Below are 27,486 nucleotides of genomic sequence, written 5' to 3' on the forward strand. Positions count from 1 at the left end.
CATGGAGTTGGAAATGTCCTCAATTTGAAGACACCTGTGGTCTGATGTCTGCTTGGTCCTTGACTCCTTAAGTCCTCATGGGGCTTGATGCTTCATCCCTTTTTCTCAGAACTCTCTCCCTCGGCCTCTGTGATGCTGACCTCTCCGTGTCCTTTTATCACCATGACTTTCTTCCATGTCATCTCTTTCATTGGCTCATCTTCCAAAAAGCATACATGGATGGAGATGTTCCCCAAGTTTTGTCTCATTTCTCGTTGCATCAGCACTTTACTTGAGAGCTTTTCCACTTGCATGGTGTCAGACATCACCTCTCTATAAATGACTCGCAAGTCAACATTTGAATGAAGCTCTCCCCAGTTCACCTTAGAAAGTCAATGTGTTGGGGGTGCCTGGGTGGCTCAGTTGTTGAAGCGTCTGACTCTCGGTTTTAACTCAGGTTATGATCTCGGGGTCGCGAGATCAAGCCCTGTGTCAGATTCTGTTTTCAGTGGGGAGTCTGCTGGAGATTTTCTCTCTCTCCCTCTCCCTCTGCCCCTCCCCCCGAAGGAAGGAAGGAAGGAAGGAAGGAAGGAAGGAAGGAAGGAAGGAAGGAAGGAAGAAAAAGAAAAGAAAAAGAAAGAGAGAGAGAAAGTGAGTAAGTCAGCTTGCTAAAACCCAACTCATTGTCTTTCCTTGATCTCGTTTTCACCAGGAGAGCCATCTGATCGTATCACACCGTCATCTTCTCAGCCCTTTTCTAAGTTATTTCCTGGACTTGCCCCCAGTCCCTCCTCCAGCTTTTCAATCAGTTGTCAAATTTAGTTGACTGTTCTTTAAAAATGTTATGAAGATTCTCCTTGTCCCTTTGTATTGTCATCGCATCACTGAGGCCCTTGTTATAACTCCCCTGGAACATCAAAACAGCCACCCAGCATGCCTGCACACCTGCGCCCGCTCCCAGCCCCACACTGCCTTACCTCTGCAAAACAGTCTTCTACCTAATGCAGCACTTTTCAGCCTTTGTTTTCAGTGCACTACAACTCAGCAAGAACTGCTGTCACAAACTGCATGACAGTGACTGGGTACTATCCATATAATGTAAAAAAGCCCAACATTGTGAGCCACTGATTTAAAATGATTCATTCTTTCAATTATACCACTAACTATATGACAACCCTCTTTTAGGAACTAAAGACACAATGGTTATCAAAACGGACACGCTCTCAGCCATCATGAAGTTTACATTATTTATAGGATCAAGTAAGAAACAAGAAAATAGAAGGTGATCCATGCTGTGGAGAGAAATGAAGTGGGCGGAGAAGACAAAGTGGTGGGAGGTGTAGGACTGACGTTGTACAGAGGATACTCGGGTCAGGCCTCACTGAGAAGATCTGGGCAGGGACCTGAAAGAGGTGAGGGAGTGAGCCATCAGGAACTTCAGGGAGAAGCTGTCTAGCCAGACGGGGCAGCAGACGTAGCCCGCTAAGGATAAGCAAGAGGCTGCTGTGCTTGGAGCAGAGTTGAGGAGGATTATAAGAGATGAGGTCAGAGATGTGGCAAAGGTACTGATCACTTAAGCCTTTGTAGCCATTTTTAGGTCTTTGGGATTTACCTTGAGTGAGATGAGGAGCCATTAGAGGATCAAAGAGAAGAAAATCATTTTCTGATTTACCTTTTGAAAGACTCACTCTAGCAACTGTGTTAAGAATAGCCCAGGAGGAGAGGGGAGAAGAGCCCAGAGATGGTAAGGGATGAGCAAACACTAAAGCAAAATAATTCACATAATCTAAGCAAGGGATGATATCGATTTAGGCCAGGATGATAGCCATAGAGGTGGTCGGGTCAGACTATGAATGTATTTTAAGTTAGAAGCAAGAGAATTTTCTAATAGATTGGATGTGTGTGTGAAGAAAGAAGGGGTGTAGGATGACTCTGAGACCTTTGGAATAGCTAGCTGGAAGGATGGAGAAAACTGGAGGGGCAGATTCAGGGGAAAAGTCAAAAGTTCCATTTGGTTATGTTGAGCTTAAGATGTTTATTAGTAAAGAATCAAGTAGGCAGTTAGAGATGTGAATCTGGAGTTCATGGGAGAGATGAAATAGGTTTGCAAGTCTTTGGCACCAGTTGGCATGTAAAGCCTTGGGATGGTCTGAGCTGACATCTAGCGAATAAGCAAAAAGAAGGGATCCAATGATAGTGTGTTGGGACATACCACATTTAGTGGGTAGGCAGGTGGGAAGGTATAAGCAAAAAAGATTGAGGAGGAGCAACTAGCCATTTTCAGTGCAAAATGGGGGCAAGAGCCTTATTAGATTTTAGTTAAGAGCAAATCAGAAGAGAAAAATTGGAACAGTGAGTGAATAGTAATTTCACATGTATATAGCTCACCCACCTCTACCTTGATGGTAGATTTGGGGGAAAAGAGGGGAAAACATCTAGTTAGATGGGTTCAAGAAAGAATCAGAGGAAATGAATGGGGTACTGCAGGTACAGAAAGTCTTTGAACAGGTTTGGCTCTTTAGGGGTGAAGAAAAATGAAGCAGCAGCTGATGACAATGCAAGATCAAGAGAGGGGTTTTATTTATTTTCTTTTAATAATAATTTTTTTATTATATTATGTTAGTCACCATACAGTACATCCCTGGTTTTTGATGTAAAGTTCCATGATTCATTAGTTGTGTATAACATCCAGTGCACCATGCAATACGTGCCCTCCTTACTACCCATCACCAGCCTATCCCATTCCCCCACCCCCTCCCCTCTGAAGCCCTCAGTTTGTTTCCCAGAGTCCATAGTCTCTCATGCTTCATTCCCCCTTCTGTTTCCCCCCCTTTCTTCTTCCCTTTCTTCTCCTACTGATCTTCCTACTTCTTATGTTCCATAAATGAGTGAAACCATATGATAATTGTCTTTCTCTGCTTGGCTTATTTCACTTAGCATTATCTCCTCCAGTGCCATTTTAAAAGACAGTGACATGGGGGTGCCTGGGTAGCTCAGTGGCTAAGCATCTGCCTTTAGCTCAGGTCATGATCTCAGTTCCTGGGATCGAGCCCGGTGTCAGGCTCCCTGCTCAGCAGGAGTCTGCTTCTCCCTCTCCCTCTGCTCCCCACCCCCCCATTCATGTTCTGTCTCTCAAATAAATAAATTTTTTTTTAAAAGACAGTGATATGGTAGAGTATTTGTATAAGATAGACCAAAAGAGGGAGGGAATGATGTGCAAGAGAAGGGGATCCATTGCAGGATCAGTGTTCTTGAGTAATGGATAGGGGATGGAGCCTGGAGGGTGGGTGAAGGGGTTAGATTGTAACTCCCTTGGATCTAAAAACTGTTCCATCAGAAACTTGAATGGTTTGCCCCACTACCTCCTTCACCTTAGGCCAAAGGTCTGTCCCTACTTTCTAACCACAACCTACCCTTCATCTAAGAAAAATAAATACTCTTCTAACTTTTTAAGCTCACCACATTTATACATACATCTAGAATTTCTTTCCTTTGCATACTATTGAATAGGGAAAGAATGTGCTGGCCACTTTGAATTTTATGTTTTGCCAATTAATGTTTAGCATTATCATTCAGAAAGAACCTATCTTAGAAATAAAGATAATATTAACAGTGTAGCAAACCACAGTTGGAGCAGTAACCAAAATGCAGAAGTCATGATGACAAGGACCAGTGTCTGTCTGGTTCACCTTTCACCCTCGTACCCCAATACCCAGCAAAGTTCAGCACTCATCAAAAAAATGTGTTGAAAAAGAGTGCATGAACGGTTGCCGTATTTTTTAGGGTAACTTGTATAACAAGAAGACCCAAAACACAATGTCTTGAACACAATAAATGTTCCTTCTCCCATAACAACCTAAAATAGGAGTTGAGGACCAGGGAGAGGAGTAGAGGACTTGCTCTGTGCAGCTTTTCAGGGACCCAGGCCAAGTTCCTCTCTGTCGTCTTCAAGTAGCTTCCAGTGAACTATGGTGGTTTGCACCTCCTGTCCAGCTCGCAGAGGGAGAGCAGGAGCGTTGAGGAATGTTCCTGCTGGCATAGTTTATTGGCCAGGCCTAGAAGCCGCACACACTGCATTTTGCCAGGAGGGAGGGGAGTTGAAGGGGAGTTAGTCACATGGCCGTATCTCATTGCCAGAGAGACTGGGGACTGCGTTGTTGCTGGGCATGTGGCTACTTCATTTCCGTGGAAGGAAGGTGGCGTGGACTGGAGTGGATAGCTAGCAAGCCCTGCTATCAGCATCCTTGTATCATATCGGTAGTTCTATTTAATTTTGAATTAAGTTATACAGGTGTTTTAAGCAGCGAAACATAAAATGTACGAAAGGGTACAAAAAGAAACTCAAATGTGCATTGAACCTTTGTTAATGAGAATGTATCAAATATTCTCCTTCTCTGAGAGCTCAAGGTTAGAATAAGGAACCTGTTTTGACTAGCAGTGTTCTCGGCAGCCTTCAGACTGAGCTGTTTGTATATGGAGGGAAAACATTTTTTTTTCCTGTGTCCTCTATAAAGGGTTTGTCAGCATTTTACAGTTTTAGAAGACAAATTTGTTTTTGCTCCAAGTGTTTTCAAGTGCTTCAGTGGTCAAACAGGTTTTGAGCCCAGCTTTCAATGCCACAACAGCAAGTGGGCCAAGGGGAAGAATTGAAAATAAATTCTAGTCTAAAGCTAAGTTTTTCAAGGATTTTGCTCTTTTTAGATTTGAGGTTATTTTTATAATTGAGGAGGGTGGTTCTTAATATTAAGTTCCTTCTGACACCCAAAAACTGTCCAAAGAAATTCTGTCACAGCACATCTGTGTGTTTTGAAAGTCACTGGTAAGACTTAAATGAAGCAGAATTTTATGGATTATAAACTAAGCTTCATCTGTTTTTTTTCATGCAATTCAAGAAGTAGTTTCATTATTCTTTTTTTTTCTCAAAGATTTTATTTATCTGAAAGAGAGAGAGATAGCAAGAGATAGAGCACGAGCAGGGGAGAGAGGGAGAAGCAGGCTCCCCAAAGAGCAGGGAGCCTGACAAGGGGCTCAATCCCAGAACCCCGGGATCATGATCTGAGCCAAAGTCAGATACTTAACTGACTGAGCCACGCAGGCGCCCCTCATTATATTACTCTTAAAGTCATAATCTGTACTTTGCTATTTCTTAAAATTACCTATTTAAAAGATCCTAAGTTTAGAAGACCAATTAAAGTAAAAATTAATGCAATAACACATTTTTATAAGATTTTTATTACTTCAGGCTTTCATAAATGCAAACATTAATGAACTACTCTTTTACCACACCTAGAGAAGTGTTTGGGACGTAAAACAGTTCAAAACCTTTGGGCATCGAGTCTGTATTTTCCCCTAAGACAAGTACTATTACAGCTGCAGAACATTTGAGAGTCTGGTAGCGTATTTCCTATACAGTGGAAGGCCTCTACGTTCGAGCTCTTCTTTTGGCCTGTGCATTCCATTTCCTCCTTCTCCCATCTCAGTGAATTGAGGCGAATTGCTGATCTCTTTCTTTATCTTAATCTTCCCTCCCTAAAACTTAGGCAAAGAATGGAAGTTAGAATTTATCACTTGTTTTGCATCCGTGGGAAAAGGTACTTCTGTTACTGTATTCAAAGACCTTTACTACCCTTGTTTGTTCCATTCTGAAAAAAATTGAGATAGGTTGCCAGTTGTAGCACATTCTTCACATGTTCCTGTGTCCAAAAGGTATAGGGGCAACCACCTTAGCAAAGGAACACTGTGTGCTTGCCTGCTGCGTTAGTGAAAGCAGCTCATGAATATTCAACAGTCTCCAATGTGTGGACAACACGAAAGTTGGAATTATTATAAAGCCTTAGAGACGAATATGGAACAATATTGAAAGTCACCCTTTGTCGATTACATCCGTAAAAAAACAGATCCTTGGGGAGTTCTTAAACATAGGAATCAAACATTTTTTTAAAAGCGGCTGGGGGAGGGAGTCCAAGTTACTGCTTACTAGTTTTAACCCTGGAGATCAGCCAGACTTTCTCACATTTTACAACTGCTTTTTGCAAAGTTTTCCATTGTATAACATAGCTATCTTTTTTCTATAATTCTCAAAACCTATAAGCAATTGTATCTTGGTTCTTTTCGTATAGGGGGAAAAAATCTTATTGAAATATGTAAATTTATATAATATTTATAGTATTTATATATATAATATATATATATAATATGTAGTATCTATATAATAGTATGGTTTACTTTCTCTTCTCTCTTTCTGAATATTTCCTAGCCTTAATGTGAAGATTTTTATTTATTCTGAAACAGTCATTTGCATATAATTAAAAACATATTTCGTTGACACTGTTTTAAAATGATCTGAGGGTAGAAGATTGTGCTTTCCCTAGGAATTCAGGTTTCAGAGCTTTAGAAAACCTAATGCTATTGCACTAGATCTTACACTAAAGATTTTGATAATCTATTGAAGATTACCAATGAGAACAAAGATTCTTTGTCACAGATACAACCCCCTTTATCAGGAAGATCACATCCAGGTAATAAGAGCAATTATGCTTTGGTTTAAGGAGTGCCGTTTTAGAGAGGCCTCTTCTAACTCAAACTTTAGAGTTATAAAAATGTATATATAATTGAATGTTGTCACGGTTTTTATTTCTCAGATTCATTCTAAAATGAACTGTGTAGATTATCTAAGCATGTAAATTGATGTTTACCTGGAATATCACCTTAACTGGAGAAATAGTAGTAAAATATTTGGGGAGAGGTGGATTTCATCGTTTTAGAAATAATAATAACAACGTCAACAACAATAGCTAGTATCTTTTAAATGTACCAGGTATTATTCACATTCTTTATGTGCATTATTTCCTTTAATCTTCAAGGTCACCTATGTTAATATGTTAATATTGTCATCTCCATTTTCGAGATGTGGGCATTGAAGGGCACGTAGGGTCATACAGTTGGTAAATGATGGAGCTAGGATTCAAACCCAAACATTCCGACTCCAGAGTCACCATTCTGTTAGGTTATGCTGTGTCTCCCTTTGTCTCTATTGTTTGATGGAGCCCAGGGTTTTATACTTTCAGGATTCCAGATAAGTTGGCCAAACCAACATAAATGGAAAACAATTCACTCACCTACCAAGCCAAAGATTAGTTTTCTACTCTAATTATGTTTGTTTTGTGAGGATTTCTATATATGTCAATTTCGTGGGATTATTGGGAACCTTAATCAGATTTCCTTTGTAAAGGGTTTTTCACGATGGGAGGTTACACATACGTGAATGAACACATGTTGCTTCAGTACATGTTATTCTGATGACGTAGAATAGGTGGATTGTGCTTAATGTCCTTTTAAGGCAAATATGAATCTTTGAGTTCAGTGATATTCAGGTTCAGATCTCTAAGGCAGCTATTTTTTTTTTCAGTTTACTGAATATAAATGTGCTCTTGTTTGCTTTTTTGTAATCTTTCTTCATGGGGATGGCTTACTTATGGTGTGCTCAGTCACCTGAACTGTATTTAGAAAACATTGGCCATGTCACAAAAACCTTACAGGTATGCCTCCTGATAACTATTAAGCCCTCTTGGTCAGCCTGAAATACATGCTGTTCAGAGTAAGTTTCCTGTTTATATTTTTTCCATCTTAACTAGTATAAGGACCAATATTAAATATCACAGAAAGAAAGGTTCTTAAGTTAACACCATTTCTATTCATGGATAGTTTACAGTTTGGGTACAAGCTATTTGTTATCCCACATAATATTGGCAATTTATCCTGAAAATATGTTAAATGAGCAATGAATGTTCCATTGGTTTCTGGTAAGATTCAAACTCAGATTCCTTGGTTCTAGTTCTGATTTTACTATAATGTTCTGACAGTCTGGGTTTTGCTATGTTAAGCTGTAAGATGTGGATGATACCTAACAAGGATGTTATAGGATACAGTGATCATTTCTATGATGGTGTCAGATATCCTCACTAAAGGGATGATAAAATTCAGTATCCAATTTTATGCAAGCAGCATATACTAAACTTTCCTAATTTTACTAGTTTTATTGAAGATAAAAATATGAGGACTAGAATTTGTTTGTATCTATGTATTATCTAATTTTTCTATTTTAAATAAAGAAGGATCTGCTGTTAACATATTTCTCACCATTCCTACTGGGCAACCACGATTTGTTTTGTTACAGAATATGGAAAGCCTCAGTTCTACACCATCTCATGAGAGGGCTGGACCTGATGATATTGAACTGATGTCTGATGAAAGGTAATTTTAGCATTTTTTCTTCACCTTGCTTACTAAGATCATGAATAGCTTGCTTTCTTCCCCTTTTTTATTAATATAATGAATAGTTTTTTTTTTTTTTTTTTTTTTTTTTTTTTTTTACTTAATATAATGTGCATTACAAGAACTAGAAAGAATAGAATTAAAGGTCTGTATGTTTTCCGGTAGTATTTTGTAGCAAGGAAAACGCTTAGAATAGAAAATCTGCTGTGGTGCTATTAAAGACAAATAACCCTATTCATGGTTGTGTTTCTAGTTTTGTTTTATTTTGATTTTTTGTTCTGGTTTGTTTTTGAATTTCACAAGAATTTAATTTAGAGCCACTCAACCTACTTTTAAAATAAAGGAAATCATAATTTCACTGGATGAAGAGCATTGTTCTAAAACTGACATTTTATATTTTGTTGTTGCTGCTGTTTTTTATAGCAAAGAAAATGAAAAAGACGGCAGACGTACCCAGCATTTTGAGGTGAGTAGCTAACAAAATTGTGATTGTAACGGGGCTATCCATACATTCCTGAGAACACACGTGAAGCACCGCTAGCCTGTCAGTAAGGGGTAATGAGATTGACAGGACTGTGCTTGGTCAGAAAGGCAAATACTGAAACAAAGAGTCCTTGAGAAATCATATTCCTTTGCTTTTAAATTCTTTTATTTTGCTTGCAAAGAGAAACTTCAGCAACATGGAGATTTCCCTTTAGATTTTCCGTAAAAGAAAACAAAAAGCCACTGGTTTGATTTTCCATGTTCTTATGCATTTTTAAGTGATGGAAATAAATAGGTAATGAATTTAGTGGATCTGTCACCAAGATTTATCTCATTAATGTTCACATTAAGCCAAACTCAGTGTGAGTTGTTAAATGCAGTTTGTTTTCTGAGTTTTGTCTCATTTTAAGTAAACCATGGAGAAAAACTATCTAATTCCTTTACATTGTCTATATCTTAAAGTTCCAGTTATTTCCTGTCTTCCTCATTCTCCGAGGGCATCGCCGTGCTGAGCCCCGTGATTTCCCTTGCTCGCAACTCTGGCTTCCATTCAGCGTGCTCAACCCCATTTTGCACTCACCTGTGTGTATGTAATCTACTCCCAAATGCTTCCAACTCCACTTTCAATATTTTTATCAGTTTTTCCCTTGGGCAAGATTTAAAGCTTTTTTTCAGCCTGTTCTTGAATTCTGACCCTTAAAATATTAATTATATCTAGAACTCTCGGGCGCCTGGGTGGCTCAGTCAGTTAAGCATCTGCCTTCCGCTCAGGTCTTGATCCCGGGGTCCTGGGATTGAGCCCCGCATCAGGCTCCCTGCTCAGTGGGGTGCCTGCTTCTCCCTCTATCCCTCCCCTCTGCTGGTGATCTCTCTCTCTCTCTCTCTCTCTCTCTCTCAGATAAATAAAATCTTTAAAAAAAAAAAAAAAAAGAAGAAGAACTTTCCAGTGATTCCTAATCTTTGTTGGACATTGTCCTGATTTCCTGATGGGGTCACTCCGTAGCATCTGTTGAGTCCTGCCGCGTACGTGTAGTGTGCTAGGAGCTACGAGTCAGGAACAGCTGCAGTCCCTACCCACCTTGGAATTCTACAATCTAGGAGGTTAGGAACCTAAAAGCTGTGAACCCCCTTCTTAGAAAAACACACACTCATGTACCATTTGGCATGAAATTGGTAGAAATGAGCCGCCACCTCCCTGCCAATCCCCGCCAGTGCTATGATCTCCTCCTGTTCCCTCTCTTCAGTTCTTGTCATGTCTGCTTCCTCAGCGCAGCCAGGTAATGGGAGGGGAATGCTTCCTCTTTCTGACTTTGCAGCTGCGAAGCCTCTTCTTCCATCTCTTTTTCCCCCCTTCCTTTAAGCTTCCTTCTTTGGGACCCAGGCAACCAGCGGACATTTTTCCCTGACACCAGGTACCTTTTTTCCAAAGCACAATTTCCCCATGATAGCGTCTCTTTATTTTCCTTCTTGTTTCACCCTCTGTCTGCTTTTTTCCTCTGCTCACAGCAAGCCCTTCCTCATCACGCCATTGAATGTGACTTTAAAGAAGATTGCTTTGCCAGCCTCCTAGAGAGGTCTTCTCAATTCCTCCCTTTTATGTCTGTTCTCCTTTACACGATAAAAGGGTATAGAGCAACCTTTGTGGCTGGACTTCATAACATTAACTCATAAATTCCAGGTGGCACCCAAACTAAATCCGTGCTGAACTCAGCTTGCCTTGGTATGTTTGTGGACAGCTCCCATGGCAGTGGATGAATCACAGGGAAAAAATCTCAAATCCTGCTTCCATGTGCCAGGTCCTATTCTTACATGTGTCAGCCATGTGCAGGTGCCAGTCAGCACCCACCCCACCGCTGGCATCCCTTAAGCATTCGCTATTAATAATCACGGTCATCATCATACGTTCAGCTAGGAGATAAAATTAGGCAGTGAGTTAACAGGCAGCCTAAGCTCTCCGTGTCACCTTTCTTTTACAACTGCCCCAAAGGAGAAAAACAAGACATCACCCCACAAGATTGGGATGGTACTTCTACTCGGGAAGGCATGTGCTTCTTTCACTGAAGGATATATATATTTAATTATTAGTGACGGACCATGAAAAGATCTATTTTCCCTTTTTAAAGCCCTTTCCCTTGTTTACAGTGTGGTATCACTGTACTGTTTAATGTGTGTAGCACTTTCTAGAGCTTACTAAACAACCTAAATAGTTAATCTGGTGTTCTGGTAATATCACAATAATTCCTAAATTTCAGAGATGAAAAATAAGTCTCGACTTTGGTTACCCCTCCTAGAATTCTGCCTAAGCGGTGTTTTATGTCACGTCTCCCGTCCCGTCAGATTGAGGAGCCAGCGTTTATGTGCCCACTGTGGATGGCTCCGATGAGGTTTCCAGTTTCATTTTCCATGTAGACAGTTGGTCCTCACTAATACCGTCCTTAAAATTTTCCTTGTGGGGCGCCTAGGTGGCTCACTCGTTAAGCGTCTGCCCTCAGCTCAGGTCATGATCCCAGGGTCCTGGGATCGAGTCCCGCATCAGGCTCCAAGCTCAGCTGGGAGTCTCCTTCTCCTTCTCCCACTCCCCCTGCTTGTGTTCCCTCTTTCGCTGTTTCTCTCTCTCTCTCTCTCTCTCTGTCAAATAAATAAATAAAACCTTAAAAAATAAAATAAAATTTTCCTTATAAGTTCTTTGATTCATGTAAAATTAAGACAACAGATGCCAGCCATTGAGGAAGCATGGTCTTTCCTGTTTTGAGTAGCATTTCCATGAGAACATGGGACATTAAGCCCAGTCTCAGAGATGCTCCGGAAAGGGGCACATAAGCAGAGAGAGGCTCTCCTTAAAGTCTGTGGTTCAAACGCAAATGCAGGCACAACTGTGACTTTATTTTTAAAGTAAGCATTTTGCAGCCCTAAATGTGTTTCCGTGTGAATGCATGTGCTGAAAAGTGAACATGGGTCCCCTTCGTTGTACGTCTTTTTAATTTTTTTAATCAACTAATCTTACCCACAAAGAGACTCTGCTCGAGATCTCAGATGGTCAGTAAAAAAAAAAGTTAAGAGTCCATTCGAAACGCCAAAAATTAAAGTATGATTTCTATGGGTAGGTTTTCGAAAGGTTGGCATCTTAATAAAATATCCCTTTCGGGCTCTATGAAATGAGCTAATGTAAGGAAGAGCCTAGCGTACTATCCTTGAATATGTTGGAGTCCAGAGTCTTTGTCCTTTTGTTTCTTTTTAAACTCAGTGAACGTCTGGAAGTACCCAGAAGAAAGGTCATCCCTAAAACTAGCAACTTCTAGATTCCAAAAGATATCACTGAAAGTACAGATTGTCAACGTTCTGTTTACAATAGAGCCTAACACTTATGCTCCAGTTTGATTCCTTCTGATAAGTTATTTTCTGTTGTGGAAATATTTCATGCTTCTGTATGAAATCCAGAATATTAAAACTGTAGCCTTATATTAATCTGTTTATCAAGAAAGCAAAACCTTTAAGAATTATTGAGTGCATAGAAGGGTATTACCTTATCTGGGAGAGGTCATTTTATGTCAGAAGTACAAGGTTAATGAAGTGTTAAATTCTTTCACAAAATTTTTACATTCTTTATGCTTTCTAAGCCTACCGCTTAGAAGAGCTTAGAAGCATACCTTTATAACAAATAAGACATTCATAATAAACAAAAGGCCATTTCCCTTTTTTATCCAGCATTAAAACAAAAGTAAAAAGAAGGGAGAGAGAGAAAGAAGACAAGGCTTTCCAATCAAGACTGAGCATTAATATTAATTATCAAACATCTTAAGTGTAGACTTTTATTTGCCCTGAGCAGGTTTGAGCTAAACTCTGAAATATCCTGTCAACAAGTATTTATGAAATGAATCACTGTGTTATTTCAACTTCGCTGTATTCCACGGAAGCGTTAGGATTTTGTTACTGGTTTTAATGTTAAAACCAGAATAATTTAAAAGCTCTGTTTATTTAGATTCACTTCCCATTTCATCCAGTCTCTAAAAGCTACTGAAGCTTTGCAAATTCACATGAATTTTGGAACTGTGTTATGTCCATTTTCCCTTATCGTCAGGCCAAACAGTAAATGTTTATGGTTCCATGTGGTTCTTGTGTTAACGCTGTGTGGTTCCTTCCTGTGCAAACTGCATTACACAGTGCACCCTCTGATAGCATCACTCCTGGCTCTGGGAAGCTCTTAGGCTACTTATTTATATCCTGTCGCAGGGAGGGAGAAGGGATGAACAAAAATTCACCAACTATTTGAAGTCAGGGTAGGAGCAAGATCGGTGAAGTCTGAGGACTGAAAAAGCCAGGTCCAGTTAGACAGGGGCACGTCTTGACAAAGATCGGGTGAATAGACTAATAGTCAATGGTTCCTTAATGGTTCCTGAATATGGACTGTTACCCGAGGCCACAGGCAAGGTGAGCTCTCTGAGTATTTGCTCCCTAGCAGCCTGTTTTTTTCTGTTATACCATGTGTGACATAGGCACTTACACGTTCAATGTCTTTCTTCCACACTAAATTCCATACCTTGTTAATTCCTGTAATCCCAGTGCCTAGGACACTGTATGTGTTCAGTAAACACTTGCAGATGAATGAATGTGAAAGGGAGGTAATAAATAATTGGAAATAGCATTTTTTTTCTCAGCTGCTATGGGCTAACCATTTTGATACATGTTTTTCATTTAATCTTCATAACAACTCTATGAAGTCTTACAAGGTCTTCATTGAAGATCTTGCAGCTGAGCAGCTAGTATTGAAACTCAGATCTCTGACTTGAAAACCCATCCCCTATCTGCCCTACCATGTTGTCTCTCCTAAGAGCCATGAATATGTAATGTGTTTTCATATGCTACAACATTTTTGACGTGGGTTTCATGTGTGACCCTGTAGCACAAGGATCTATCTCTGAGTTGAAAATTGTGAAATGGCGGTAGTCCCCCATTATCTGTGGTTTCACTTTCTGTGGTCTCAGCTACCCATGGTCAGCCCTGGTCTAGGAGCAGATTATTGTCCTTCTGAAGTATCATCCGAAAGTCAATAGTAGCCCAACGCTGCGTCACAATGTCTATGTCACTGCCCTCACTTCATCTCACCACGTAAGCATTTTATCATCTCACATCATCACAAGAGGAAGAAAGGCGAGTAAAGATGTTTTGAGAGACCACATTCACATAACTTCTATTAGAGTATATTATAATTGTTCTATTTATTAGTTACTATTAATCCTACTGTGCCTAATTTATCAATTAAACTTTATCATAATTGTGTATGTATAGGAAAAGGTGGGGTGTCTATAGGGCTCAGCACTATTCCCAGTTTCAGGCATCTACTGGGAGTCTTGGAATGCATCCCCCCAGATAAGGGGGGCTGCTGTAATTCATTTACTCTGTGATTTAACTGAAGACATAAGACAGGTAAACAACAAAAGTTGAAACCAGAAATATTTTGGTTCTTGAGAATGTCCTTGACATTTGAACGTGAATGATCTGGGAGAGGCAGCGGACAAGCAAGTAGACCAGTGCAGTGCCACAGGATGAGCATGGGAGAGAGTGTGGAACAATCTGGAGAGGTGCCTCGCCCAGCCCAGGCTAACGAGTCATTGAAGGATGAGTGGTTTTGATGCTGGCGTGTTGCTGCAGAGCCCAAACAGCTTCCCCGTGGGTGGCCACGGAGCAGCAGCCCCAGCTCCCATATGCACATAAGCCCTGGGCCCACACCAGCAGCCCACTCTGCATCCCCAGGCACCGCAGCCGAGGCAGGTTCTGGTGAGACGGATGAGGCCAGAAACTGGGAAGCAGGCCTCCAGGAGCAGCAGACAGGTGAAGAGCGACCTCAGGGGCTGGTCACAGCAGGACAGAGCCCAGTGCGCGGCTGCGCTGGCTAACGCTGTTCCAAGTGTGTCCCTGCTCTGCAAGCTGGTATGGTTTATGTAGGAGAGACCCTGCCCCTGCTGTGTAGGAAATCAGCTAGAAAGTCCAGAAGCTTGTGTAACACAGGTCTGTAGTGTGAGTGATCCCCTGTTGTATGTGGCACATTCTAAACACCCTTACATGGTGACTCCAGATGCAGTGATCTCCTTGCTGTTCCTTAAACACAATGACCGTGCCTCAGGGCCTTTGCATTTGCTTTCCTTCTTTCTGGAATGCTCTTTCCATAGGCTCACTCCCGCATTTCCTTCATATCTCTGCTTATATGTCACCTCTTAAGAAAGGCCTTTCCTGACCACCAAATAGAAAATAGCAGACCGTGGCCCCTACCTCCATCATCTCTCTTACCCTGCTTTATTTTTCTCCGTAGTCCGTGTCACTACCTGACATTTTTTTCTTTGTTTACTGTTACTTCCTGTAAGATTCATTAGGACAAACTTAATTTTGTCCTCTGAAGTATCCCCAGTGTTTAGAAAACTGTCTAGCAGGTAGTAGGTACACAAAAATTATTAGTTGAATAAATGAGTAAATATTATCTTTGTATCTCTAGCACACAGTGGCCATTTTAAGAATATATCGTGTGATATATATTATTATTGAAAAAACTAATAAAGTCTTGGACTGTTCTCTTCGTTAGAATAATAGGATCTTAAGGGTTGTCCATTCCAGCCTCCTACCCAGGGCGGTAATCTCTGCTTCTCCCACATGCCCGACTCCCAGACTTCATCTGAACACTGTGAAGGGCAGCTCCCTAATTCACAAGGTGGTCCATTGTTGTGTTGCAGCCAGATCAACTGTCCTCAGAACCCCACTGAGCATTCTTGAGCCTCTTCCACAAAATGTCAGCGCTCTCAGCATAGGGAGCTTCATGGTCACATAGCCCAGCACAGAGGGGATGTGCCAAACCCTGCTGTCGAAGGAATGAAGAAATCTGTGCATTTTGGAAAGAAAAAATTAATTTTCTAATTTTAGTTTTCTTTAAAATGGATACTAATTCAGATGCAGAAAAAAAAAGTAAGCTCAATTTCCTTTGAAACAGGTGCTAATACAGATTGAGCAATCGTGAAAAGTATGCATTTTTACATTTGTGTGTGTGTGTGTTTCAGCATTTTACTTGTGTCGTGTCAAGCACTGCAGGACTCTGAGTGCCCTGAGGGGACACAGGCATGGCAGGAAGCAAAGCCAGTATCTGGCGTTGGGAAGGGACACAGGCTGCCTACAGAACCCAGTGCTTAGGCCTGTAGGTCTTCCCACCAGCATTCACTCCCATCCGCAAGACCTCAGCCTGGGAAACACATTTCACCATTGTTACTCTGTTTCTAAAATCCTTCCATGGCTTTCCATTATCAACTACAGGCTAAAATCCAAATTTAGCTGAGCATACACAGCCTTTCTCAATCTGGCGTCCGCTCACCCAACACCCTCATCACCTGCTGTCCCTCTGTCTTGTCCTCCCCTGCTGTGACCAGCGAACCCCCAGGGTGCCTGCCTCTGTACCTATTCCTCTTCCTCAACCCCTCTCACTCACACTGCCCCCAAAACAAAATTGCTGTTGCTGACTCATGATGGGACCCCGAGTGGCTCTTTCCCCTGTTTGTTCATCATGCATCTAGAACCCCCCTCTTCAAGGTAGCACGGTTTGCCTTGAATTGCTGTTGAACACGGCTCATCTCCAACACCTCTCTCTGGCATTCTGAGGTGTGGCAGTGTTTTCTTCTTCTTCCCATGGTGCCTTGAAATGAGGAGAAGACTGATGGCCTCATCTGTGTGTATCTTATGCTCCAGGCGCTATGCTAATGGCCTTTCAGACCTTTTCCCAGATCATCAAAGGAACCTTGCTAGATTGGAATTGTTCATGCCATTTCACAGATTAAGAAATGGAGGTTCAGAGAAGTGAAGCGGCTCAGCCAGAGCACCAGGCACAGTAAATATCAGGCACCCGGCTCTGCTTGTCAGCAGAAGCCACATCTGTCCCAGTGTAGTACAGCGCCAGGGGCTGGCACGGACTCCTCATGGACCGGATGCCGTGCTTACAATATGGAATCACGTTTCTTATATTCTTCCTTTTTGTATGTCTCTAAGTGGAACAAGTGTTAAAAATCTTTATTGAGAAAATGTTTATTTGCTGTATGCAGATTCTTACACGCACACACACATGCATACACACGTGCACACACACACACGGCTGGTGACTGACCCTGTAGCTCTCAATAAGCGGAGGGCCAGACTTGGTCATTCAGCCCTGGTCCACTTAGTATTCAGCTCAAGGAACAAATAACTTTTGGGGCGCCTGGGTGGCACAGCGGTTGAGCGTCTGCCTTCGGCTCAGGGCGTGATCCCGGCGTTCTGGGATCGAGCCCCACATCAGGCTCCTCCGCTATGAGCCTGCTTCTTCCTCTCCCACTCCCCCTGCTTGTGTTCCCTCTCTCACTGGCTGTCTCTATCTCTGTCGAATAAATAAATAAAATCTTTTAAAAAAAAAAAAAAGGAACAAATAACTTTTATGGCATAAATGCATAAGCTGGTTTTTTTCTCCAGTAGACAAGCAGCATTTTGAAAGTGTCAGCCCCAGATTTACCTGGCGTTTCCATCTGACTTTAGTAGCTCATCGTGAATTGACTGATGATATTTCATTTTATTCCCAGTGTGGTGAAGAAAATAGCGGTCCTTGGGCATCATTTCGTGGAAATACAATAGTAAAAGCCCCGTCTATTCCCTGGTGATATCAAAGTGGGTTGAATAGCTATTAAAAATAGCTGGAAGTCTTAATAGTGCTTATTTTAAGCAAGAGAACATTTCTCATGCATTAATGGAATCATTTATGATTTCCAGATGTTTGGGAGTTTTTTCTTTTATTATATTTGCTAAAATAAATTTCCAGTTATTCTCCAAGAAAATCTTTTGTACAGATCTGTGCTACTTGAGAAGAATATTTGTGATTAAACACTTGCATTTATAATCTTAGGAGAGAAGGGAAAGTGACAGTGGTTGGGTTTACAAGATGCCAAAAGAGCAAGGAAAAAAAGAATGAATTTCAATGCGAATTTTGTTAACATAAAATCACTTAGCTGAAATAGCAGCCTTTGGGAGAGGGTTTTCTCATCCCCCAGATATCCCAGCCTAGGTGTAGGTGCCCCCAACAAGCAAAACCAAGTGTAGCTGAGTTTTTAATATTCAGAGTAGATGAATAATAGGAAAACAAGTGACAGTTGGATATTTGTAAGATATAAATTATGCATTGCTGACTTGCCAGTTCTTGGCTTTTTACTTACCAAAAAAAAAAAAAGTCCTGCTCCCTGTGTGATTTTGGCTCATTTCCAGAGTCCGTATTCCTTACTGCTAGCCCAGATGAGCCGCCAAACCCCTGTGCTGTTTGAATTTGCGCAACAATGCTTTAATACCCAGAGCTCCTCCATAAATAGTCTGTCCTCCCCACACTTGGGGCGAAAACAACCACAGGAAATCTGGGAATGTGCAGCTCGCCCCGCTGAATTGATCTAAGCCTCTGACGGGGCCAGCAGGAGAGCATTTGTGTACGCAGCCTCTGCTCCTGGCCTTGCAGGACTGTTTACCTAAGGGGCAAAGAAGTCTGCACGCAGGGGACACCATGTTGCTTCTCCAGCCTTAGCAACAGCAGTGGCAGGATTTTTGCTGTTGTTTTCAGTCTGTAGAGCCCTACTCCTTTAAGGAAACACAAACTCCTTTCCCTCCTTCCCGGCCCCAATCAGTAACCATCAAGACTGTCAGCTGCCTGCAGTTATCAGGAGCAGCAGCTCTTGGAAATCCTCTTGTCTTTCTCACAGAAGAAAAGTTCTAGGAGCACAGATGGACGATTGCTTTTGGCATGCAAGCGGCCAGCGAGTATCCAGGGGGCATCAAGCTATGATTTTGATTTCTGTGCTGGGTGCGTCTGCCGCTAGGGCTTGCGAGGCTTCATCCAGAAGGAGTGGTACTGCTGCAGACATTTGTGGGTTTTGGTGAGCAGGAGCTATTTGGAGACGTTGTGCTATTATTACAGAGCCCCGCAATGAAGATTCAGGAGCATCCCAGCATACCTGACACCAAACTGCAGAGGACTCAAGATGCCGAGGACCAGCAGGAGAGCTTTGTCTCCGAAGTGCCTGAGCTCGACCTGACTGCATTGTGTGACGAGAAGAGCTGGGAAGGTAGGATCGGCTGCTATTTGGATGATTTATTATTGGAAAAGCATATATAAAGTAGCCCAAATGAGAGGCGCGTCACCACATGGATGTATGAAAGCGATGGGTGTAGGAGTAACTGCATTTCCGAAATGACTGCAAATCCTCTCCCTGGCATAGGAATGTGTCACGTTACGTGTTGCCAGGAGGAATTGCAATCTAAGAAAGAAAACGTGCTTGCCCTCTATCGTAGCGTCACCTTGCAGCCTTCTTTATTTCTTAACTCACCGGGAGTGCCAGTCCGCGTATGTGTTCCCCGTCTAGTAGTCCCCAGCAGAGTACTGAGGAAGCCTCCCAGGTTTAGGACTTCATCTGGGCGCAGCTGCTCTTCGGCTGCTGCACGCCAGCCGGCCACCTCCTTCACTAAATCTCCGTCCCATGTTTTCGAGAAAACAGAAGCTTTGCTTCTGTGATTGTTTTTATGGATAGAATTTTTTTAAAAGCCAGGTCAGCCAGCATAAGGGATTTGCTTATCAAAGAGAACACTGAATAAAAAGTGCTTCCGATGGAAAGCCTGCAGTGATCCAGTGTGGAAGGTTGGTTTTTCTAGAGATTTTTGGCAAAACAGTAGAAATGTACTTGTGAGGAAGAAGAGGGTGTCCTCGTCTTGTCAAAACTGCGTTTCAGGAAGGTGCTGGCGACAGTGCCCTCAAGCGGCTCTGCTGTCCTCATCCATGTGTCTGCGTCCAGACCTGTATCAGTGTGTGTCCAAAATGCGTGCCGAGCTGCCTCTGTACGCTGCGTGTGTTTGGAGGCTGCAAAGGGGGAGAAATTGTGTGCCTGGTTTCAGAACAGCAGCACGACCTAACACAGTGACCGAAGGAATCACAGCTACAAGGAATCCGTCCTTTTCTGAAGCACCTGGATTTCCTTGTCTTCTCCCCACCCCTTTTTAAACCAAAAAGTACTCGTTACGATAATGAGTTTAGATGATGGGGCAAAATGCGATCTAAACAGACTACAGGGTGAAAAATAGCAATCCCTTTATGCTCCTTGCATCCAGGGCTTGGTGAAGCAAAAACGAACTTTTTTTATTCTCGTTCTCCCAGTTTGCAATCCAAGAAACATGTCTTAGCCTTTTACCATGTAATGAGGCAGTTGGGTCGGAGATTTTCTCAGACCTTCCCAGCTCATGATACGGTCACTAGAAAAAATTGCAGGGTGTTTTGTTTTGTTTTCCTTTTAATTTCAGTGATACATTCCTGGATAGTGTTTTATTGTTCTTTCGTTTTGTGTACTTTGGAATATTCAGGTGTGTTTTAAATTCATTAAAAACAAATCTCCCCCCCCCCCCCGCCGCCAAAAAAAGTCTCATAGTAGCCACTGTTGCCCAAATAAAAGAAAAAAGCAATAGCCAAAACAACTGCTGTATTTAGGTTTCAGAAATGCGGTCTCCTCACATCAGTAACACAGAATTCTAGACAAAAACGAGGATTTTTGGACAGAATTCAGATTAGCTACATTATCTTGGTGTATTCAGTAAAGGGGCAGGGAGATTCTTCTAATCCCCCCTGAAATGGACTCAGTTTGGTGATTTTTATCTTGGTCAGTCATAAATTTGTGATCTCTTCAAGCAAATGTTAAGAGGCCAGTATGAAAATTCCGTCCAGCGGGGTTGGAAGCTAACTTTCCTTAAAACTGTTTTATTACTTAATGTGAAGAACTCTCTTCTAGATAATAATAATAATACTAATATGAAGGAACAAACATTTTGTTATATTGGAAACTAGATGGAATTTTTAAAATCTTATCGGGGGAAAAATAGAGTAGGCTTGGAAATGCCTGTTGTGTTATCTATGTAATTTATGAAAGGACTTGTGTTAACTTCTGCCAGTTAACTGCGTTAGTTACTGAACTTGCATATCTTAAAAATCTACACGGATTCATTTCAAGGCCATTTTGATCATTTGGTTACTGCTTTCAGAGGCCATTTTTTATCATATATTTATTTTAAATTTTCGTGTTATATTTTAACAGTAAGTATAGTCAAAATAAAGGAATTTTTGCATAAGGGATAGTTCAGATGCGCGCCATCAGTCTCCAAGCACTAAAATATTACCTTTCCTTTATAGCCTCAACAAGAGATCCAACAAAATGATAGTTCTGCAGTAAGGAATCCACTTTGCACTAATTTAAAGTGTGAAAGTGAAACCAGGGCAACAAAATATATACATGGAAGTAATAGTTACTCAAACCTTCTGAGCCAGAATGTGTCTGTAAGTCTCCCTTGCCAGTCTCTAAGCCACGATGTAGTGTAACCTGCTGTTTTTGGTTTGCTGGTCTGTTCCCCATCCCCACACCGTAGTTCACACTCTCTTATTCATACAGATCGTAGAATGCTGGGTGAGACGATACTCAGTGAGCAGACTGTTGGCGCTAGCCTCAGCGGTGGGTGCTCCCATATGGCAGTGACGTTCTCTGGCTTCTGGGGCGTACTTATCAGGGCAACAAAAAAGGAAATGAACCTAGTAATTAGATTCCATAGCCTACATAGAGTAGAACCCTCTCAGAGTGAACGTAGGATCAGAGTCTCATCGTGCTTGTTGGCAGTTATATAACACATGCTTTTTTCTTTTTTTCTCTCTCTCTGTATGTAGCTATGTATTCAGGCCCATTTTTTACCTATCCACATAGTATTATTATTTTATTACTTCCACTCTCCAAAATTAAATGAGTACACAAATCAAATGTATTATTATTTGTTTTGTAAAGCCCTTCAGAACTGCATAATTAGAATGTTCCTAATCAGCCAGTTCATGTTGATTTGGGGGTACCATTTCTGGAAGTATTAAGGTTTAAATACTCAGCTTTCTCTATTAATGTTGTCCTGGTGAAGGTAAGCTTAAAAGAACATTTTTAAAGGGCATAAAATACTTTATATTTCTTATTTATTGCTTACTACTTGTCAAAAATAACTGTGGAAATTCTGAAAGAATGATGAAGAAGCAGTGGATCTTAAAGCTTTTTTGACTGGACTCTGCCATTATACAGCTAGGAAAGTTGAGGCCAAAAGAAGCAAAATGATTCAAGATAACGAAGTCTCCTGACTTCCTCTCTGATGCCTCTTTCTCAGCAATGCCAGTTATGTGTCCTGGCAAGCAGTGGGCCATAATGGCTAAGACCAGGCACGTCCTGAGTTCAAACCCTGGCCCTGCTACTTCAGCAGCTTTGTGGACAAGTTAGTAAATGTGTTACAGTTTCGGCCTCGTTTTCTCCATCTTTAAATAGGTGTAACAGGGGCACCTGGGAGGCTCAGTCGGTGAAGCATCTGCCTTTGGCTCAGGTCATGGTCTCAGGGTCCTGGGATCGAGCCCCACGTTGGTCTCCCTGCTCAGTGGGGAGTCTGCTTCTCCCTCTCCTGTTCCACCTGCTTGTGCTTTGTCTCTCTCTCCCACAAATAAATATTTTTTAAAAATATATAAATAAATAAGCATAACAACAGATTAATAATGAGCAAACAGATATTGTAGTATTCACTTAGTAAGTTTGTTGCAAGGATTAAGTGAGCTAATATTTGCAAAGTGCTTGACACAGTACAAGTACCTAACAGGCACTACGTGTTAGTTGATGTTGTTACTGTCTTCCACAAATGTTTCCAAGTATAGTTTCAGGAAAAACCAGCCTAAGTTGGACATCTCTGAAACCAGAGCCCAATTCTGCCTAATGACAGTGGGTGACTCTAAACACAGAGAAGGAGTCCATAATTACTGGGTCCTGCACTGTTGACCAAGGACAGATTTTACCAAACCAACCTCGTGTATGTGTGTGTGACTCTGGATTAGGAAATGTCGCGTTTGAAAAGACCTCAGCTGGGCCGTTAATGGGGACTCCAGTGCCCTGTCAGATGTGGAAGGAATAGCAGACAGTCAGGTAGCAGAGTGAATTAGTAACTGATTAAGCAACAGTACTTAAATGTGCAGATACACTGATCAAAGTTGACACAAATGGGGGTATTCTCATTAAGAAAGTCCCCAGCTCTAGCCTGTTCCACACATTTTATTAATGACTTGAATGGAGCAATTAAGGGCCTACTTATTAAATTTGCAAATAGAGACAAGGCAGATATATGAGATGCAAGGATTAAATTGGGATTGACAAAGCTGACTACTAAGGTTCCTTCTAACTGATAGTTTGCAAGATTTTTTGAACAATTTAATAGGACTACCATTGTTCCAAGGTTAAGTTGTGGAACACTAAGGAAATTTTTATGATAGTATTTCCCTCCCCGGTGGGGTTTACATCTTCTGGTGTCTGGGATGTGCACATACCTCGTCACACCACCGAGGAGCCACCTTGAAAGACGGTATGACATCGTGCCAGGGAGTAATGACTCTAAATAGCATGTAGTTGGAAGTGAGAAGTGGAAAACATCAGCTCCCTTAATTCTGGCAGATTTCTGCAATAAATCATCTTAGTAGCTAATTTTCTTTTGTCTAGCAAATGGATCCAGCTGGCTAAGCAGAGAGTAGCTATATCCCAATGACCACATTAATATTACTCAGAACCGTGTTTCTTCTTCCTGCAGTGAATCTCCTTTATTTCCATGTGTACTGTAGTGTCTGAATTGGAACTCCCCCAGGACCTATTCTCTTCTGTTACTTAGGTAGCATGAATACAGCTTTTATCTCTGTTACTTCTGACCTGCTGGGATGTCAGCTGTCCTGGTGGATTAATTTTTCATAGAGAGACATGCCATATTTATGTCCAGAGTTCGTTGTGACAAGACACATGGCTAAAATCACGGAACTTAAGGAATTCTGGTCTGGATATAAAAACGCATTTCTTTCATGTGGTGCTTTAAGATGAAAATCTAATTCGAAGCCTCAAATCTTTTCTGTTTTCCCTTTGAATATTTTTCTTGCAATTTCTTTGTCCATTTCATTGCTCTAGAATTACTGATTAAAGTATAAACTATGTCTCAGACTAGGCACTGGGAATGGTCAATGAATATACCCTCAAAACTGAATCTCTAGGCAGGCAATGCAACTGGGCATCCTGTCCTCTATGCACTGTTCTTACTCGGTTCTTTCTTCTTCATCTAGTTGGGTGTCAACTATGAAAACACGAGTAGGCCTTATATTTTTAGATCATCACAAACTAAAACAGAAGAAGAGTTGGTTTTCTTGATTTAGTTCTATTGAACTATATATTATATGTAATTTTATAAATTTATAAGAGCCTTAAATTCTATAGAAAAAAGGAAAGAGTGAGATCTTGCCCTTTGCAATGACACAGATGGGTCTAGAGAATATTATGCTAAGTGAAATAAGTCAGACTGAAAAAGACACGTATCATATGATTTTACTCATGTGGAATTTAAGAAACAAAACAAATGAACAAGGAAGAAAAAAAAGAGACAAAAACCAGACTCTGTAGTTGCCAGGGGGAAGGGGGGGGAGGGGGGGATGGGGGGATGGGTGAAATAGATAAAAGGGAGTGAGAGTGTTCTTATCTTGATGAGCACTGAGTAATGCAGGGAATTGTTGAATATTATATACCTGAAACTAATATAACACTGTATGTTCATGATATTCCATTAAAAATGTAAATGAATATATCCATGGAAACAAAAAGAGAGAGAAAGGAGAGAGAAATGCAAGCATTTCATGTTGCATGGGTGAGAAACTTCACTTCTGTTCTACATGCATACTGATGATGCAACATAACTTTTTTATTTTGTTAATTGAATTTCATAATGGTTTTACATTTGTCATTTTTTAGTGAATTCATTTATGCTAACTATATCCTCTAAGAGAAAATGTCACCCATAAGCTAGAATTGCTTCGGCTGTGTGTTTCATATATACCAATGGTGACGCTAAGAAAAGGGCACATTGGGTCTTCTTAGCAGTCAAGTGAGCCGTCAGGAATGGGTCTGCGTTAACACGGAGGAAATCTGACGAATGGCTCCACAAAGCATCAAACAAGCATAACTCAGTTCCATGATTAGTGGTATATTGTTAATTCAGGATCACAATACATTTTTTACTGGAGACCTGCTTGGATAACGGTCACAGACACTCTTGTTTCGTACACAGAGGCCACATCATTGAAAACTGACAGATGAGTTGTGATATTTCTCAAGAGATAGTCTGCTAGGTTCAAACAAATTAAAGGAGTTCAGGATCTAAGGGAACACCTTTTCCAACTAAACTGTGAAGAGTAGAAATGTCAAACTGGCCAGCACACCCACAGGCCAATATCAACATCAGACTTTGCTTTGCCTGTGCCCTCTGTCCCCCTGCACACCACCTTGGCCTTTCCCTCCCCCCCTTGTTTTGCTGCTCTGCCACTCTGCCAGTGAGGTTATTACCGGCTCATCTTAACCCTTTCCCTGCCTGACTCTGTTGATATTCGTCCTTACAGAACACCACTGCTGTCTTAAGAATTATCTTGAAATAGGCAAGAAACAACAATTGTTGGAGAGGATGTGGAGAAAGGGGATCCCTCCTACATTGTTGGTCGGAATGCAAGTTGGTACAGCCACTCTGGAAAACAGTGTGGAGGTCCCTTAAAAAGTTAAAAATTGAGCTACCCTATGATCCAGCCATTGCACTACTGGGTGTTTACCCCAAAGATACGGACGTAGTAAAGAGAAGGGCCATATGCACCCCAATGTTCATAGCAGCAATGTCCACAATAGCTAAATCATGGAAGGAGCCGAGATGCCCTTCAACAGATGACTGGATTAAGAAGATGTGGTCCATATATACAATGGAATATTACTCAGCTATCAGAAAGAACGAGTTCTCAACATTTGCTGCAACATGGACGGCACTGGAGGAGATAATGCTAAGTGAAATAAGTCAAGCAGAGAAAGACAACTATCATATGATTTCTCTCATCTATGGAACATAAGAACTAGGATGATCGGTAGGGGAAGAAAGGGATAAGGAAAGGGGGGTAATCAGAAGGGGTAATGAAGCATGAGAGACTGTGGACTCTGAGAAACAAACTGAGGGCCTCAGAGGGGAGGGGGTTGGGGGAATGGGATAGACCGGTGATGGGTAGTAAGGAGGGCACGTATTGCATGGTGCACTGGGTGTTATACAGAACTAATGACTCATCGAGCCTTACATCGGAAACCAGGGATGTACTGTATGGTGACTAACATAATATAATTAAAAAATCATTAAAAAAAAAAAAGAATTATCTTGAAATAAAAGATACAGTCTGGCCAGTTTCATAGTTCCATTTTCTATAACTTAACACTAGACTCTTCTTATTTCTCTAAGGATTACTTTCCTCTTACCCTCGCCTTCCCTCACTTCTCATCAATATTTTGCTTTTATGCAGCAGTTTGGAGCTGCTCATATCTGAGCCTAGACGCTTAGGAGGAGCCTCCCGTAAGCTTCAGTGCAAATGGGACGGGGGCGGGAATCCTGGTCACCTCCGGCTTGGGCCACATTATCTCCCAGAGTGTTCCCTGCCACTTTCTGAGACTAGCAGATAAAAACCTGTCTTTAACCCTGCTTTCGTTTTTTTTTTTAAATAATGTATATTACCATCTAAGTTCCCAGATAACTTCATTCTCTTTAAATTTTGAGAACCTATGGACCTCATTCCACATGAAGTTATTTTTTCTTACATTAATGTGTTTATCTCTCCTACTTTGGGGTCTTCAAAAATTTTAGGTGGTCATCCTTGTGTTTAGAGTGTCTGGCACGTACTAAATTGAAGCACTGTCCTTCAAGTCAGGAGATTTCGTTTTAGTCCCAACTCTTGTCGTTGATTAGGTATTTGCTCTTAAATTCTTTGGGTTCAGTTTCCTTGTCTGTAATGTGTTGGATTGAATCCGTGGTTCTCAAACCTGAATGCATTTAGGTTCACTGGGGCAGCTTTTAAAGTTCGCGTGTCGGGGGGAGCCGGGTATCTGGGCCCTCACCTAAATATTCTGTTTAGTTGGGTGGTGTGAGAACCTGTGCGTTAAAAGTTATGCGTCTCTCCCTTCGTGATGCTAACGTGCAGCTGGGATTGAGAAATCACTAAGTTAGATGATGTGTGAAGTTTCAACCAGCTCTAATGTTCTATGATTATGATATAATCTTTCTAAATGAAATACTGAACAAGCACTTGTTTAAGATAATTTTTTAGATTTGATAAACACTTTGATAGCCGAAGGAACAAATGTTGCTCTAGGAATCCCAGAATTTCAGAGCATGGCCAGATCCCAGCCTTGCGTAAGTCACAGTAATTCATTACTATACTTAAAACGTACCTTTTTTTTTAAATGCAGGGACTGCTACAGATGAAATACCCTACATATCTGAGATCTACCTTTAAAATCTGATAGGATTTTTTTTAATGCAGAAAGGAATATATTGATATGGGTCTCGAAGGAAAGAGAAATATATATCCCCCTATTCCCTCCAACAATGACAAATCAGGATGTTGTGTGGAGTGTGTTTTTTTCTTAAAAGACTATCTAAAATAATTTGTACAGATTTACCCTTTGTAAAGCATCCTTCTTTTTCTTCTTGTTTTTGACTAGTTTATGTAAGCATCTTATGTTAACTGTAGTCTTGAGCAGCTTCTGAAATTTCAAGTGTAAAACATGCATCTTACACATGCTAATCCCAGCACTAAGCAGAAGCACGTGAACAGCTTACTGAAGG

At 41.2% G+C, this 27,486-nt stretch overlaps 1 protein-coding gene across 3 annotated transcripts in view; it reads left to right on the top strand.

Moving 5' to 3' along the window:
* FAM13A (family with sequence similarity 13 member A) overlaps positions 1 to 27,486 on the top strand; it is a 103,231-nt gene that overhangs the window by 47,444 nt on the left and 28,301 nt on the right. For all 3 annotated transcript variants that reach the window (XM_008707141.2, XM_008707139.2, XM_008707138.2), the window contains 3 exons: positions 8,156 to 8,232; positions 8,677 to 8,719; positions 18,692 to 18,839. In XM_008707141.2, coding sequence (XP_008705363.1) covers positions 8,156 to 8,232; positions 8,677 to 8,719; positions 18,692 to 18,839 — 268 coding nt within the window. The remainder of the gene's footprint in view (positions 1 to 8,155; positions 8,233 to 8,676; positions 8,720 to 18,691; positions 18,840 to 27,486) is intronic.

This window comes from Ursus maritimus, unplaced genomic scaffold, assembly GCF_017311325.1.
Source record: "Ursus maritimus isolate PB19 unplaced genomic scaffold, ASM1731132v1 scaffold_8, whole genome shotgun sequence".
NCBI lineage: Eukaryota > Metazoa > Chordata > Mammalia > Carnivora > Ursidae > Ursus > Ursus maritimus.